Raw genomic sequence first — 17,174 nt, forward strand, 5'->3', positions numbered from 1 at the left:
CAGAGCGGGTGGAAGACCTGGGCCCCGTTCTTGCATAGGTGACAGTGCAGCTGGGAAGCTAAGATAGAAGAATCCGTAATTAGTCACGAGAGAAGCCATATTGTATAGGGCGACCAGGCCTTCCTCCTCACCCCCACCATGGTCCTGGTTCAGGCACTGTCCCTTATCCTTGCACCATCCCTGTTACAGCAACCTCCACCCATGCTCCCTCTCCTCTCCTCCTCCCCACACAGCTGCTGGGCGGTCTTGCCAAGTCACCATCACGTCAAATCTCCCCATCTTCCACAGTTCAGGTGGCAGCCCTGGTGACCACCCCATGCCCACAGTGGAGAGGGATAGTTAAGAACATGGGCTTTGGAATCAAACTGCAGTGTCTGGGAGCTGGGAAGTTGTTTTACTGTCTGAACTTCGGCTTCCTCATCTGTACAGTGTGCAGTACAGAAATGCAGTAAATATATTAAGCACTTCCTCAGCCTTCGGTGTGATCATCATTCTTATTACAGGGTAAGATGCGCCCTCTTTTCCTGCATCAGAGCTCTTCACTACTACTGGCGGCTTCCTGGCCACGTTCCCCTAAATCACCCCAGATTCTAGCCCCCAACAAGCCTCCTCACTGTCTCCAAATGTGTTCTGTATTTTGGCTTTGTTCTCTCTGCCTGGAATGGACCAGGAGTGGTTAGGGTTGCAGTTAAAAGCAAGGAGTCCGGTCCTGCTCCTCTAGCTGTGATTATTTTAAAAATATCCCCACTTCTGCTCCCTTTTCCACCAACCGCAATGCTACCCCTCCCAGTTGCCTGCCTGAACCCAGACCCTGGGGCAGGGTGCCACCTCTCCTTCTCTGCATGCTGTGGAAGAACTTACCCCGTGGATGTGGATTGTCCATGGCCCATCTCCCAGCTGTCCCGAGAGCTCAGTGGCAGCAGGACTCAGACTCCAACTTGCATCTTTGTCCCTCAGCACCCAGCATGAGGCCCGGCTCCCCGGAGGTGCACAGTCGATGCGGATCAGATTGAAAATTGCCTTGACAAAATGAAGTTCTCAGTTGGGCACTACAGATAATTAGGGACCAGAACAGACGTTAGTAAACCACTGATCGTGTGAGCGAGACAAGCAGGATTGGATCAGAGTGAAGCGGAGCTGGAAATTGGAGTCTAACTGTCCTGCTTGCACACAGAAGAAAGCTGAGGCACAGAGAGGGGAAGGGACTGGCATAAGGTCACACAGCTAGTAAGTTTAGAGAGAGATTTCAAACCTGTGTCTACTGGACTTCAGGGCGTCAAGCTAACTGCCCTTCCTCCTCAGGTCAGCTCCTCGCGGCAGCTGCAAGGCACGGGCCATGTCTGCAGTTGGAGGAGAGCTGGGGTCTCCAAGAGGGGAGTGCTGCCCCTAGAGGCTGGCTGCCTCCTGGGGACTCTGATTAGAGCCTGCAGCCCCACAGCTCAGCCAGAATCCCACGTGACCTCCCGGGGTCTCCCTGGATACCTGTAGGCTTTGTCCAACGCAACCATAGGAGCCATTTTGGAGCCAGAACTCAGAGGCTCTCATGCTAGCAGCCTCTCTTGGGTTTCTTAAAAAGAACAGCAGGCCTTGTCCTTGTGGAGGTTTGTCCTGGAGGGAGGTGGCTGCTGGGGACAGGCCATACTTGTACACCCCAAATGGAGGGTTTGGGGGGTTCCACAGGTACCCCATTAGAGACAGCAGAGTGGTTAAGAGTTTGGACACAGGAGCTCAGCTGCCTGGGTCAAGGCTTGGCATCCCTAGCTCCTAACTGGGAGACCTTTGGCACGTCACTTTAACCTCTCTGTGCCTCAGTTTACCCATCAATAAAATGGGGGCTAAAAGCAATTGAATAGACAGAAAGCATTTAGAGTGGCCCTGGCACATCAGTAAGTATGTCCAGCTCACTTCCTCCCTGTACTGAGCTCTTCTTTTTCTTTCACCCCTTGTTAATGAAAAGTTGGGGAATTTTTCTTTTCTGTAGGCGGCTGCAGAAGGAGAACCATCCTCCTGGAATCTGTTTCACCATTGGATGGGTCTGTCATATTCCAGTAGTCGCAAAGTTGAATTTGTTCTCGCCTGGGTTGTCGGGGTGGGGATGCCCTCTGGCCTTCTTCCACATTGTGGTTTCAGAGGTGTCCTAGAAAACCTGACTTCTAGGCTCTCAGAGGCTGAGAGCAGAGGGGAAGGGATAGAGCTTCCATTTATTCATCTGTCCTAGGACAGTGAGGCTAGGCAAACTCATCTCCATGCAGTCACATTTCTCTCCCTCTGGCATCCAGCAGGCATGCTTGGGCAGATCAGATCATGAGGCCTGATAGGTCTAATGGTTTCAGGGAATTTCACACAGGCCAGCGCCTGGGAGGCACTTTCTGGACAAGCAAATAGCACCAGACTATAACTCAGAGGGCCTGGGTCAAGTCCTGTGTGACCTTGGGCAGGTCATTTGACCTCTCTGGGCCTTAGTGCCATCATCTGCAAAATGGGACCAATGATCAGTTTAGCATCAATGTATTTAGCTCTTGCTGAACTGGGCACGGTGCTAGAAAATTCAAATCCAGTCATCACAGAGTGGGAAGGGCTTACTATTGACCTCCTTTATTGATGAAGAAACAAAAACTTTTTTTTTTTTTTGAGACGAAGTCTCGCTCTGTCATCCAGACTGGAGTGCAGTGGCGCGATCTCAGCTCACTGCAAGCTCCGCCTCCCGGGTTCATGCCATTCTCCTGCCTCAGCCTCCCGAGTAGCTGGGACTACAGACACCCACCACCATGCCCAGCTAATTTTTCGTATTTTTTAGTAGAGACGGGTTTTCACCGTGTTAGCCAGGATGGTCTCGATCTCCTGACCTAGTGATCCGCCCGCCTCGGCCTCCCAAAGTGCTGGGATTACAGGCATGAGCCACCGCGCCCGGCCAAAACAAAAACTTTGAGAAAATAAGTAGCTTACTTGAAAATCACAGTGGGATGTTGTGAAGAGTAGGCATGCGATAAATACTACTGACAAAGTCACCTGCTTCTGCAAATTCCCTCTCAGGTACGTGGAGGCAACTGAGGGATTTATACCAAGGCATGAAACTGCTTTCCTTCATCTCTTGAGTAAGAGTATGCGGCTGGCTGGGAGTTGGGAGTCCGTAAGGTTCAGGCCACTCTCAGGCTGTGTGACCTTGGGCCAGCCACCAGTCCTTGCTGGGTTTTTTTCTTCATCTATAGAATGCCATGGTAGACCAGGTGCACCAGTTTGGCATGCAGCAAGTTTGGACCAGGAAGGAGACCAGCTGGGTCTTGGCCCTAAGCACCACTGTGCATGGGGCTGAGGTCCAAGAAGGGAGGCCTCCCATTTAGACCCCGAGCTGTCCCAGCCAGCTCATTTCTCCTGTAGCCTGCATCCCACCACAGGCCTGGCTGGCCTCTGAGGTCTTGTTAAAATGCTGGGCCTTGGAGACCCTCTCTGGCGGCTCCCTTTCCATTAGGGCACCTTCTCCAGGGAGCTTTCCCTGACCTCCAGGACAGCGCGTGGCAAGCACTGCCCACAGCACCGGCTGTCCCACACAATTCCAACCTCCCTCTAACCTTCTGTACCTGATCATCCACTATTAATTGGTCTTCACATTTGTATAACATTTTTCAATTACAAAGCACTTTTGCGGCCATTCATCTCTTTGAGTGGCAGCCTAAGCTGCTATTTATTGACACTTCCTGTGTGCCAGGCCCTTGGCTGGCCTCTTTCCATGCATTATCATGCAATTCTCAGAGCAATTCTGTGAAATCCACATTTACAGATGAGAAAATTGAGACTCAAGCAAGCCAGATATGTAGCCCTATTACACAGAGATTTGAACGAAGTCCCATGAAATAATCTGGGTCATTCCTAACAACAGCTTCTGAAGCTTTCCTATGTGCCTAAATCACGGGACCTGTTTAAAAATCAGCTTCTCGTTCCACAGGTCTTGAGTGGGGCCCAAGATTCTGCATTTCTGACAGGCTCCCAGGTGATGCTGATGCTGTCTCTTGAAGAACCGCACTTTGAGAAGCAAGGCCCTGAATCACTGGGCAATTTGAGACCCCAAGTTGGCAAGGCTGTTTCCTTATCTGTCAGATGGGTGAAGTAGCCCTGGCTTACATAGATGGAATGATTCCCGGATGATATAGTGCCTGTGAAATGCCTGGCACACAATAGGCGCTCAATAAATGCTAGCTCTTCTCCTTCGATAGGAGCTGGCATGAGTCTGGGTACACAACAGATGCTCAATAAAGCCTTGTCCAATGGATTGAGCCTAGCATTTTTCCCGAAGGCAGAGAATAAACTGTATTATGTTTCCCCTTGGAATGAAGCCAAACTCAATATTAATTTCTTTCTTGAACCACAGAGTTTCAAAAAGAAATAAAGGCAAACTAGAGTGATTGCAGTCTGAAGCGAGCCTCTGTAATTTCTGTAATTACAGAACGAGAGCAAAGCAAAGCAGGCATGAGCACAGTCTCATGGAGGGAGTGGGGTGGGGATGGGGGGAGGGGAAGAGCAGGCCCTACTCCCAGACCCACTACTCCCCCTCCTCGCTTCCCTGGCTTTTCAGGGCTCCCCACTCACTCCATGGCGGGGCCATGGCCTGGGACAATGGCAGCCCTGAGACTCCAGCCCTGGCCTCTCGGTCTCTGCCTAGGTCCCCACCCCACGCAGCCGCCTGTCCCTCTGATGCAGTGGGACAGAGGGAGATTGTCCAAGGCGGTTTCCACACACTTCCCTCCCGCTTGCCTGCCATCTGGTCCAGGGCTGGGCTGCTCACAGCCAATCATCCAGCAAGGCCCATGGCCCACGGGCCCCACCTCCAGAATAGATCCTGGGTGTCAGTGACACTTCCCCCCACTTCTGCCCATCCAGCCACCCCCATGCAAGCCACCATCATCTCTCTGGACTGGCAGCCTCTGATCATGTCTCCCTGCTTCCCCCTTGCCCCTATGCAGCCTTTTCTGGGCAGCCAGAGGGAGACTCTAAAACTAACCGTAAGTCAGATCTCCCCCACCACTTCAACCCCCACTTCCTCCCATCCCACTTAGAATGAAACCTGAATCCTTGCTGTGACCTCTGAGACCTGTGTGACCTGGCCCCTGCCCACCACCTCTGCCTGAATCCATTTCCTCTCACACTGGACTCCAACCACCTTGGGCACCTTGGTGTCTTTCAAAAGTGCCAGGCTCCTTCGTGCCTCAGGGCCTTTGCACTTGCTGCTCCCTCTGTTTGAAATACTGTATCCCAGAGAGTCCCATTTCTGGCTCCTAATTCAGACTGAATTTTTTTTTTCTTTTTTGCTCAGGCCAAATAAAACAAGCCTAAGGGCCAGTTTTGACCCATTTTGCCACTTCTGATGTAGGGCTTCCAAACTGTACATGTTTTCTTTCCCTACAAAGCATCTTATCATTCAGAGATTGGCAGAGGAATTCTTTGTGCTTGGTTTGGCCCCATTTTTATCAATGGCTTTAACACTTGGTCATAGAGCATACACTGAGGAAGGATGGGATATCCTTGGAATGTTTTACCATCTTCCTGCCTGGAGTGTCTTTCACTAACTCCGTCCTTCCCAGAGGCCCCATGAGCAAGTCACCTTCTGGTTTACGAATCTGATCCCATTATCAGCCCTGCCCCATCCCTGCAGCTAGTCCCCAGGTTCCTTAGCCCGGTGTCCAAGACCCTTCATATACTGACCTTCCTAGCTTCACACTGTATACTTTAGTACATGTGTTTCCCTCCACTTGGAATGCCTTTTCTCTCTTTTTAAACCTGATGAACACCTATTCAACCTTCAAAGCCTTGCTCAAAGGACCCCTTGCCTAGGATACTTTCTCTGGCTATATTAATGCGTTTCTTCTAGGCCTCCCGTGTCTTGTTCTTACACCTCTTGCAGCACTTATCACAGGGTATTATGATCAGCTATAGGCAGAAATATTTTTCCTTCTAGGCCATGACCTTGACAAGGGCAAGGGACTTGTCTTATTAAATTCTCACACCCTGAGTGTCCACCCCAGCTCCACCCACATGGGAGGCCTCAGTAAGTATTTACAGAAATGAATCTTTCTGCTGGAACCTGTTAGTTCACTGATTCGGATTCTGGTGACCAGGGTGTAGTTCAGAATACAAAATGCTTGAAGAGACGGCTCCATTGTCGTTTCAGCACATAGCATGTGCTCAGTAAATACTTGCAGAATGAATGTGTTAGTGAGTGAGTACAGAGGACCTGACCTGCCATCACTGGTGGTCTCACGTTAATAGTGCCCTTTGAACGTGACTTTGGTGGAATTAAGTTAATCGTGGTATAGTATGCACCTGAAGGAATGTGGAGCCGCATGCTGGGTCTGCAGAATGTTGTCACCTGATGAAGAAGAACTGGAAGACGCTGGAAGAAGGCTTTGGAAAAATGCCCAGATCATGAGAAGGTGAGAGGTGTTTCTTCCGCCTGCTCCACCAGCAGGTAAAGGAGGCTGATCACAGGCTGGCACTCAGGGCGAGGTGGAAGAAATGCGTGGTCTTGCCACTACAGACCCGCAGAGCTGTCCTCCAACATGATCCAAGAGAGCCACAAAACACAGGGGTGTGTCTTGGGAAAGGAAAAGTAACAACTTGCAAAAAGGTTGGTTCTGCTTCAGAGAAATGTTCTAGAAAGACAGCCAAGTTACCCTGCCGTGAACTCACACACACCTGTGCTTTCTGCATGTTATGTTTCATAGGAGAGGGAAGTGCCAGGAATTAAAATTGCGGATGCACTGTTCCCCAGGTGTGTGGGTGAGGCACGCTTCCTGGGACCACTCCATTTAAGCATTGGGTCCCAGGCATGTTCACTACTAGCAGGAGGCTCTTTATCAATTTCCTCCCGTGGACCAGATGATTGGGATTTTTTTTTTCTACCAGACTTTATTACAGAATAACTATTTTTGTATTAACTAAACAAACAAATGTACCGCTCCCAGCTTCTGACTGGCCCAAGGTGCTGAGCTAGACCTCTTTGCTTTGGTACAAAGACAGCCCAAAGCCAAGAGACTTGGCATTTCTGTTAGCTGGTATTCCCCAGGGTGACTAAAAGGATGATTTCCATTGGATTTTTTAAAATGCTGAAGACACTGAAAGACCTGAATAGTAAGCCCGTAATAAACGTTATTCGGTATTATTATTGTTGTTGTTGTAGCCTTCTGGGAAGTTGCAAATGCCAAATTAAGAACAATGGACCCATACCCAGATGGTGGCCATTGCAGTGATAACAATGGCTGAGATTTCCTAAGCCCTAACTATATGCCAGGCATAGTTGTACATGCTTTACACACATGATCTCATTTAATCATCACCATAACCCTCGGAAGGAGTTATTATTATCTTCCCATTTTATAGATGAGGGTCAGAGAGGTGAAGTAACTCACCCAGCATTAGTAGGTGTTGGAGGGAGCCGAGGTCTGTCTGACTCAGCACCAGGGTGGCTTTGCTGCTGTGTAAGTCAAAGAGCCTTCTCAGTTCTAAATCCTCAAAGAAGTATGAGTTATATCAATTCATGGCTTTACTTTGTTTATCTTCATATGTGCCACATCTTCTAAAAGGAAAACTCCAAATATAGTCATGTGGCTCCTCGTAGGGAATTATAGGCATTTGGCTGAATCTGAATACATATCCCCGTATTCCAGAAATTGGAAATCACATGTATGTCTTCTTTATGGTGAGGTCTTCAGAGCAGCCACCGTCTCTGATCGTTCAGGGCTTGGCATGAGGAGGTGCTCAATATAGTCATGGAGAAGAACTCATGGACTGAACTTCCTGGTGAACCAGAGGGATGGTGCAGAGATTTAAGATTGCAACAGGAACCCCCAAGCCAATGTAAGCAAAACATCTATTTCATGACTATGGGAATGTTTTGTAAAATCCAAGCACCAGCCTGAAGAAAGCCTGGAACTGCAAACTAGGAGCTTTGAGACACTCTGTCTTTTGATGTCTAGTTTTCTCCTTCCTCAGCAGACCAAATCTCACTCTGAGTACAAGATGGGCAGAGGATGGCTGCCCCAGAGTCCCCAAGTCACTGGCAAAACTGCCCTTCTTCCTGGGTCCCATGCCAAATTCCAGGGAAGGAATTTGATTGGCTAGCCTGGGTCAGGTGGTCAGTCCTGATTCAAGGTGATTGGATCATTTTGAACAAATATGGCAGCTGGAGCCCACAAGGGTAGATCATGGGACCGTTAAGGGCATCATTGTTACCAGAGTTAATGGCTGAGGCTGCTCTCTCCTGCGTATCCCAAGAGTCCCTGGTAGACCACAGAATCGGCCGCCTCCTACTATCCTGCCATTCTCCAGAAGGGGAGGCAGGCACCCTACTGAGTCCAGAGCTCTCTCTAACATTGCCATGCCCAGGCCAGGATCTAGATGGGCATCCAAGACCAGCCTGTGTGCCGTGAAGGAGTTCAAAGTGAGCAGGCCATCCCTGAGAACGAGGAGCAGGGGTGTTAGGAAAGTTTGGATTATCTGAAGATGGCCTGGTTCTCCGTGAACTCTGGGAGGAGATGATGGTGTTTGGTAATGGGGACTGCATGCGAGGGGCTGGAGGGCGAGTGCACAGCGGACTGGGCCCCCGCCGGGCAAAGCTGCGGGGAGGAGGCCGCGTGGGGAGGGCCAGGGCCACGCCGCACCTTGCTTTGGCGCAGCTCCCACCTCTGAGGGAATGCAGACCGCTTCACATGTTCTGGTTTGTTCTGAGGGTTCCATAAGTTTATTTTTTGTTATATTATTAATTTAAATCAGTTTTGTAGAGCATTATAGAAATTAAAAAAGCACAAAGAAGAAAACAAAAGTCACTCAAAAACTAAGCATTTTAACCATCTTTGGGTATATCCTTTTTAAAAATAGATGTGGGGGGAGGGGGCAAAATGGGATAATTCGAAATAAACTGTCTAGAAACCTGCCTTTCTCACCCCAGAACAAGGTGCTCTTTCTCGTGTTCTTACGTGGTCTTTTTGTTACATTTCCACAAGTTTGGATGGAGGACAGAGAAAAGTCTCAGCAGCCCCTCTGTTGGTTTCTCTTTTCCTCTGATAAAATTATGGAATGTCTTCTCCACGCTGCCCTCATCCCACGCCCACAGCTGTCCCGAGGGCAGCGGGCCCCACTCCTGCATGTTCCCAGCACCCCAAGGGCCAGTGCCATGCTGCATGGTCTCGCTGCGGCCACCCTGGCTGGGGACGCTCTGCGGGACACGCACACAGCCCAGACGCCCTGGCAGGCTTCCTGCACCCCTGCTGCCCTCTGTAGGAGCTGCCTGCCTGCCCCATCACTGCTTCACCATCCCTCCTCTCCTCCCCTTCTCTGCTTTGCAGGATCTCACCCAGGGTGGCAGAAGGAGGCCTTCTGGAGCTGACCCACCCCCGACGACCATCAGGTAACATCAACAGCCCCGGTAACAACATCCATGAGTGGAGTTCTCTCTCTTAACCAGGTTGGCGAAAAGCACTCTTGCAGCGATTACAGCTGAGTTTTGATGCAACTCTACAAGCCAGAGGGGATTGCCCCCATTTTATACATGGGGAAACTAAGCACACACAACAGCAGTACTTGGTAGTAGTATTGAGTAGTAGTACTGAGCAGTAGTACTCAGCTGGTAGAAGGCAGACCAGAGATTTGAACTCAGGACTAGTCTCAGCCCAATTTCCTCCACTGTACTGTACCCCACGCTGCCCCTGGAACTAAAAAGGTAAGAAGGCTGCAGAGCGTCAGTGGAATATCTTGGGGTGACTGAAGGCTGAAAGAGGTCATCTAAACCAGTGGCCCTTAGCTGAGGGCCAGGGCTGGGCTGCCAGTATAAGAATCTCCTTTGGCAGAGCTTGTTAAAAGTATAGACTCAGGACTTCCTCAACCCAGTGAGAGATGTACCAGTGTCATCCTCATTTTAAAAGATAGGGGCACACAGAGGTTGAGTGTACTTAAAGTCACACAGCTCAAAAGTGGTAAAGTCGGGGCAGGGTGCAGTGGCTGGCTCACGCCTGTAATCCCAGCACTTTGGGAGGCGGAGGCGGGTGGATCACGAGGTCAGGAGATCGAGACCATGGTGAAACCCCGTCTCTACTAAAAATACAAAAAAAAATTAGCTGGGCGTGGTGGTGGGCACCTGTAGTCCCAGCTACTCGGGAGGCTGAGGCAGGAGAATGGCATGAACCCGGGAGGCGGAGCTTGCAGTGAGCTGAGATGGCACCACTGCACTCCAGCCTGGGCAACAGAGCAAGACTCCATCTCAAAAAAGAAAAAAAAATGTGGTAAAGTGGACTGTGATCAGAGGTCGTAACTCCTAGGCTCTGTCGTCTTCACCCAGACACTTCCGTAGTGGGGACACCTTTCTCCCCATTCAGCCACAGGTGGAGCTTCTTTCTTGCTCACCCTGGCGATAGCTAGTATGGCCGCAGAGTGTGACAAGGCTCCCAATTGCATCCTTGGAGGCAAAGTTAAAGATTTTATGATTAAGTACTTAACATTTCCTGTTGGAAGTTTGGTGGCCTCAGATTTCTCCTCTGAGCAGGACATACAACAGAGGGTTGGACACAGATGGCCAGAGTTGAAGCTAGGCCAGGAAACATCGCTGTGTCTTTGGAAACAAAAGTCACCTTCCTTCCTCCAGAAGCAAGGGCGGGTGAGAGGAAGAGGGCTTATAGAGAGCCTTTTCAAGCCCCTAGCTTGTTTATGGGTTATTTTGTTTTTGTCATTTTAGGGTGAGGCAACTCCAAGGTCCTACTCTCTTTCTGTGCCTGTTACCCACCCCGTCCTCCTAGGGTGCCCTTGAGCCGCAAAACTGCTGTCCACGTGGACCGGGGGTGACATCGCACGTCCATCTGCCAGGACCCCTGCGTCCAAATTCCGAGACATGGCGACCAACGGCAGCAAGGTGGCCGACGGGCAGATCTCCACCGAGGTCAGCGAGGCCCCTGTGGCCAATGACAAGCCCAAAACCTTGGTGGTCAAGGTGCAGAAGAAGGCGGCAGACCTCCCCGACCGGGACACGTGGAAGGGCCGCTTCGACTTCCTCATGTCCTGTGTGGGCTATGCCATCGGCCTGGGCAACGTCTGGAGGTTCCCCTATCTCTGCGGGAAAAATGGTGGGGGTAGGTGCTGGCCTGGGGACCTCCTGGCTGGGTCTGGACCCTGCAAAAAGGATCCTGCTTAGGCATTTTTCTGGGGCAACTGTAGGAGAAAAGCCCCCCTAAAGACTCCAGAGGGAGCACCAGGCCCCATTTCTTGTTTCTTGTCCCTTTATCAAAAGATTCCTGAAGGACAATTGTCCTCTGTTAATGATACCAAGAAATTCATCTATTCACCTGCAAAAAATGGGATGTATTTCACATAAGGCTTTCCTTGGGCCTGTGGTTGGCTGTGGGTCCTGCTTTTGAGGCAGGTATAAAGAAATACCGGATGGGGACCCAGACCCACGACACTCCCTCTACCAGGGCGGGTCTTGAAAGTCTTGGGGCCACGAGCTCTGTCTTCTTTACCTGCAGGAGCCTTCCTGATCCCCTATTTCCTGACACTCATCTTTGCGGGGGTCCCACTCTTCCTGCTGGAGTGCTCCCTGGGCCAGTACACCTCCATCGGGGGGCTAGGGGTATGGAAGCTGGCTCCTATGTTCAAGGGTAAGTCTGCAGATCAGGGACCTGGGTGGTGGTGCCCCTGCCCACATACACCTCTTGCCCTCTGGAGAGAGCGAGCTGTCTACCCAGACCAGGGCTGACATCACATATCCATCCACCAGGTGCATATCTGAGCAGAGTGAGGGCTGTTGCAAGGGGCCAGGTGGCAGATGACAGTGCTGGTCAGAAACTAGGGAGGTGGAGGTGGAGAGGCCCAATCCAGAGTCCCCCGCACATCAGCCTGCTCTGTCCTGTTAGCCCATTTATTTCCTCTGCAAGGGCTGGGTGTGACTTTCTTTGCCTCGTGCTCAGTGCCTGACAGGCACCCAGGTAGATACATGGTGAGTCATGCTCACTGACCGAGGGCCTGGGCCTCACCTCGTCCGGCAAGCTGAGACCCCAGCCCTGCCTGCCACCAGTCTGCACTGGGCCCCAGACATGAGTCCTGGCCCCCTGGCTTGTCAGATGTACATGACCTTCAGCAAGTCACTGCCTCTCTCTTAGCCTCAGTGTCCTCAGTAATGCCTGTCTCCGAGATCAATAAGATTGTAGAGGTCATGGAACATGCCACGACAGTTCATGTTAATTCCGTATTAAATGGACACGTGTCTGTGTTCCGCTCCCAGGCGTGGGCCTTGCGGCTGCTGTGCTATCATTCTGGCTGAACATCTACTACATCGTCATCATCTCCTGGGCCATTTACTACCTGTACAACTCCTTCACCACGGTGAGTGGTCCCTTCGACCACCCCATCCAGCAGAAGCCACACCCAGAGCCCACCCTTGGCCCACCACGGCCACCACTCTGCTGACAAGGCCATTCCTCCAGGAGTGGGGAACTTGGTTTGTCTTTTGTGGGCCTTGGTCTCCCCACAACAGCCATAGCCTCACAAATTTAGCATCTCCTGTGAGACAGGCACTCCTTGCAGGCTCACATCCAATCCTCATGACACCCCTCTAAAGTGGGTATTGTTAGCACATTTTATATGGACACAGACAGCCTGGGTTCAAATCCTGACTCTACTATATACCAGCTGTGCAACTTCAGAAAAGAGACTTAACCTCTCTGAGTCTCAGTGCCCTCATTTATAAAATGGAAATAAAATTAGAACCTGCCCCAGTTCCTCAAAAAATTAAACATAGAATTACCATATGATCCAGCAATTCTGCTTCTGAGTAGATACCTGAAGAATTAAAAGCAGCTCTCAAAGAGATATTTGTACACTCCTGTTCACAGCAGCACTATTCACAGTAGGCAAAAGGTGGAAGCAAGCCAAGCGTTCACTGATAAATGAATTGGTAAGCAAAATGTGGTCTATACATACAATGGAATGTAATTCAGCCTTAAAAGGAAGGAAATTCTGACGCATGCGTCAACATGGATGGACCTTGAGGATATTATGTCAAGTGAAATAAGCCGGTCACAAAAATACAAATAGTGTTTGATCTTGCTTATATGAGTTCCCTAGAGTAATCAAATTTATAGAGACAGAAAGTAGAATGATGGTTGCCAGGGGTTGTGTGTAGGGGGATGAGGAGTTGTTGTTTAGTGGGTGGAGTTGCAGTTTTGCAAAATGAAAAAATTTCTGGAGCTGGATGCTGACAATGTTAGGCAATACATTTCTCACAATGTACTCCCATTGTTAAGTGACACATGACTGTATTTGCAGAGGTGTGGCAGGGTTCAGGGAGCTACATTATGGGTATACTTAATGCTTCTGAACTGTACAGTCACCAATAGTTAAGATGGTAAATGCTGTGTGTATTTTATCAAAATTAAAAAATGAAAGAAAACAAAAAGTGAAACCCACCTCATAGGGTTCTTGTGAGGATTAAGGAGCAGATATGTGTAAGGAACTTAGAACTGCGCCTGGCAGAGAACAAGCCCTGTAAGTGTTTGCTGGTGTCGTTGCAGTGAGAGTTAGATGGGCAAGGTCTCTTGCCCAAGGTCACATGGTGGGGAAGTAGCCCCGGCTGCAGCTTGGAAGGCTGTTCTCACAGTGAACAGGTTGAGGTTCAAATCTCAGCTCTGGCACTTAGTAGCTGTGCATTCTCAAGCAAGTCACGGTCCCTCTCTGATCTGTCAAATGGGGATCATAATGCTACTTGCCTCCCAGAGCTGCTGGGAAGGGGAGGTGTGAGGAGGCTTGGGGACCATGAGGGTGGGCAGGGTGCACTGGGACCACTCATGCCAGCCCCTGGGAGCCCAGCAGGATGCGTCCTCATGACTGTGTCCTTGCAGACACTGCCGTGGAAACAGTGCGACAACCCCTGGAACACAGACCGCTGCTTCTCCAACTACAGCATGGTCAACACCACCAACATGACCAGCGCTGTGGTGGAGTTCTGGGAGTGAGTATGGGGCCATCAGGGGATGGCAGGGACGGGGCATGTCAGCCAGAGCCCGGCAGGAGACAGAGGCCCCTCGGAGGGGTAACAGAAGAGGTGGATAAAGGGGCTACAGTCATGTGTCACATCATGACATTTTGGTCATCAGTGGACCACATATGCAACGATGGTCCCATAAGATTATAATACCATATTTTTACTTTACCTTTTCTACGTCTAGACATGTCTAGTACCGAAATGCATTGTGTTACAGTTGTGTACAATATTCAGTACAGTCATGTGCTGTACAGGTTTGTAGCCTAGGAGCAATAGGCCACACCGTATGGCATAGGAGTGTAGCAGGCTAGACCATCTAGGTTTGTGCAAGTACACGCCATGATATGCACACAACAACAAAATTGCTTAAGAACGCATTTCTCAGAACATATCCCCGTTGTTAAGTGACACATGACTATACTTGCAGAGTTGTAGCAGGGCTAAGGCAGCCACAAGGGATGCTGAAGACCTTTTCTCCCCAAAAAGAGTTGGACCACAGATAGAGCCATGAGACACACAAACTCTGACCTTTGATAGCAAAACCCAGCTACTCACAAAGCCAAGGTCCAGCAGGAAGAATACATTCCCCAACATCTCTGCCTCTAATCTCCTGCCAGCGCCTCCCAATGGTCAAACCCAGCTAGAAGCCAGAGGGCAGGGGACCAGATAATGTGGCCATAGTCGTCAGCATCCTGGGGCCTGGCACAGAGTGGTCAAGGGGGAGAGTGGATCAGAGAGGCAAACGGAGGGGAATAACCAGCACAGCCAATTAGAATCACCTGGAGAGGTCGACCACCTCCTGATTCATCCTGAAAACCAGCCCGATCTACTTACGAACCTAGAGTCACTGGGAATAAACATGCACACACACTCTGGCCATAGTGAAGGCCGTGCTGATTGTATCTTCAGGGGAGTACCTTGTAGAGATGTGTGTTGGGGGTCACTGATGTGACACAATGAGGTTCTGGGGCCCAAATCTCTCTGGCATGAAGGAAGCTTCCGTGCTGGACAGCTCAGAAGGATCCGGGAGCAGTCTAGAAGGTTTCAGAGCACCTTGGATAAGCTCCCAGGAGGAGCTGTTCTCAGGCAGTGTCAGAATCAGAGTTGCCTGATCTCTTCATGGCCAATGTCTGTGGTTACACTGTTTCTTTACAAATAAAAATCAAATTCTGCTCTGGTGGGTTCTGCTTTCTGGCATCTCCCGCATGCTGCTCTCAGGCACGTTCGGACTTTTCATTCAACCATTTACTCAGTAAACACTTCTTGAGCTCCTACTATGTGCCAACTGATGACAGGCACGGACATGCAGACAGGCAATGGCACCACCAGGCGGCCAATGCGGAGAGGAGGGAAGCCCAGGTGGCTGGGCTGCGGGGACCTCAGGGAGTCCCCTGGACCAGCCCAGGTCGGCAGTGGCATCTAGAAGAGAAAACTGCAGGGCAGGCAGGTGCTGGAGAGGAATAGTGTGAAGGCTGGGAGGCAGATGAGGTCAGGCCAGGCACCGGCAAACAGCTGCAGTGAGTGCTGAGAGGAGAGAGAGATGCAAGGGCCTTGAAAGGCTGGCCAGGGAGTTTGGGCTTCATTCTGAGAACAAGCGGGTGCTATTCATCGCAGTAAGCAGAGGAGTGACATGATCAGACTTGCAATTTAGAAGGCTCTCTGGGGCTAGAGAGGGGACAGAGCAAAACTGAAGGCAGGGTCCCACTAGGAGGCCACTGGGCCATCCAGATGAGCAGTAGTGGTGGCTGACTAAGGCCCTGGCAGGTCCTGTTCTCTTTGATCTCTTGACCAAACAGCACTTTCTACTGATTAGTGTAATGGGCCTCACAGTCCCCAGCTACCTGTTGAATCACGGTGATGACAGTGTCAGCACAGTTCTAGGGCGGGGATATCATCTGTGGCCATGCCCTGGGCACCCCTGGGTCACTCCGGCTCCCACCAGCTCTGTGTAACTTTCTCCTCCCTCCACTGTTTGACCAGGCGCAACATGCATCAGATGACAGACGGGCTGGATAAGCCAGGTCAGATCCGCTGGCCACTGGCCATCACGCTGGCCATCGCCTGGATCCTTGTGTATTTCTGTATCTGGAAGGGTGTTGGCTGGACTGGAAAGGTAAGGGATATATGTGCACAGTGGGGACAGGAGGGCACTGGATAGAGGAACAGGTCTACAAAGGAAGCTCTGCCCACAACTCCCAGGAGTCCCATCCAACCTTGAATTAAGCAGATCCCTTCAACACTCGGTGTGTCCGTTTCTTTTACTGTGAAATGGGAATAATAACATTACCTTACCTTCTGGGGCAGTTGTGAGGATAAAAGGAAATAGTGCAAGTCAAGTACGCAGCACAGTGCGAAGCTCACAGCGAGTCCCATGGGATTCCACTGGGCCTAACAGCGTCATCTCAAAACAGAGGGCAAATGTTGCTCCTGGACTGTTGAACAAACTTTCCCAGAGCATCTGCTCTGCACCAAACCTTGTGCTAGGTGCAGAAACTCCAGAGATGACAGCTTCACATCCTGACCCTTGAGGAACAACAGAGATGAATAGGTTAATGGTTAGACTCAGGCTCCTTATTAAGCAGTCCATGAGTTAAGATCCCAACCTCACCATTTACTAGCTGTGAGCTCAGGCAAGTCACTTTGCCTCCCTGGAACTCAGTTTCCTTCTCTGTCAAACGGGACTAATAATTATACTTATCTGTTGGTTTATTATGATAATCAGATGAGATGGTGCTTCTGTCAAGCACTCAGCACCCAGCAAGGAGAGTTGTTATTACTCTTGTTTTTATTATCAGCAAGTGCAGAGCAAATGCCAAGCTGGGATGTCTAGCCCAGGGACACCCGGGAGGTGGAAAACTGGCCTTACTCCACCTCTTCTCCCTTTCAAGCCCTACCCCAGGAGCTTGGGGGCAGAAGATGGCAGTCTCTCACTGGCCCTGACCTGAAGGGAACCCGGAGGACAAGTGTGTTATCTCAGATCTTATGGCAAGTCAAGGGCAGAGAAGGGATTTGTACTGAATAAGATGGGAGACAGGAAGGTCAGAACTACCCAAGAAGTGAATGCAAGGTTCTAGAAGCAGTAGTAGAAACGAACCAAGCAGAACCTTAACAAATTCCACACTTGGGCAGGGCAGAGCTGATGAAAAGCTACCTTAGTTTC

The 17,174-nt window shown here is 50.4% G+C and overlaps 1 protein-coding gene across 7 annotated transcripts in view; it reads left to right on the forward strand.

The window, feature by feature from the left end:
- The window catches only part of SLC6A1 (solute carrier family 6 member 1), a 46,653-nt gene that overhangs the window by 13,684 nt on the left and 15,795 nt on the right, over positions 1-17,174 (forward strand). Inside the window, exons 1-8 of one of the 7 annotated variants that reach the window (XM_063806597.1) lie at positions 4,504-6,425; positions 7,696-8,538; positions 9,336-9,397; positions 10,718-11,108; positions 11,502-11,633; positions 12,257-12,357; positions 13,872-13,981; positions 15,995-16,127. In XM_063806597.1, the coding sequence (XP_063662667.1) occupies positions 10,871-11,108; positions 11,502-11,633; positions 12,257-12,357; positions 13,872-13,981; positions 15,995-16,127 (714 nt within the window). In that variant the 5' untranslated portion in view covers positions 4,504-6,425; positions 7,696-8,538; positions 9,336-9,397; positions 10,718-10,870. Of the gene's footprint in view, positions 1-4,503; positions 8,539-9,335; positions 9,398-10,717; positions 11,109-11,501; positions 11,634-12,256; positions 12,358-13,871; positions 13,982-15,994; positions 16,128-17,174 lie in introns of those variants that run through there. The other 6 variants (XM_063806596.1, XM_063806598.1, XM_009444907.4 and 3 more) reach the window with 6 other exon arrangements.

Source organism: Pan troglodytes, chromosome 2 (genome assembly GCF_028858775.2).
Source record: "Pan troglodytes isolate AG18354 chromosome 2, NHGRI_mPanTro3-v2.0_pri, whole genome shotgun sequence".
Classification (NCBI taxonomy): domain Eukaryota; kingdom Metazoa; phylum Chordata; class Mammalia; order Primates; family Hominidae; genus Pan; species Pan troglodytes.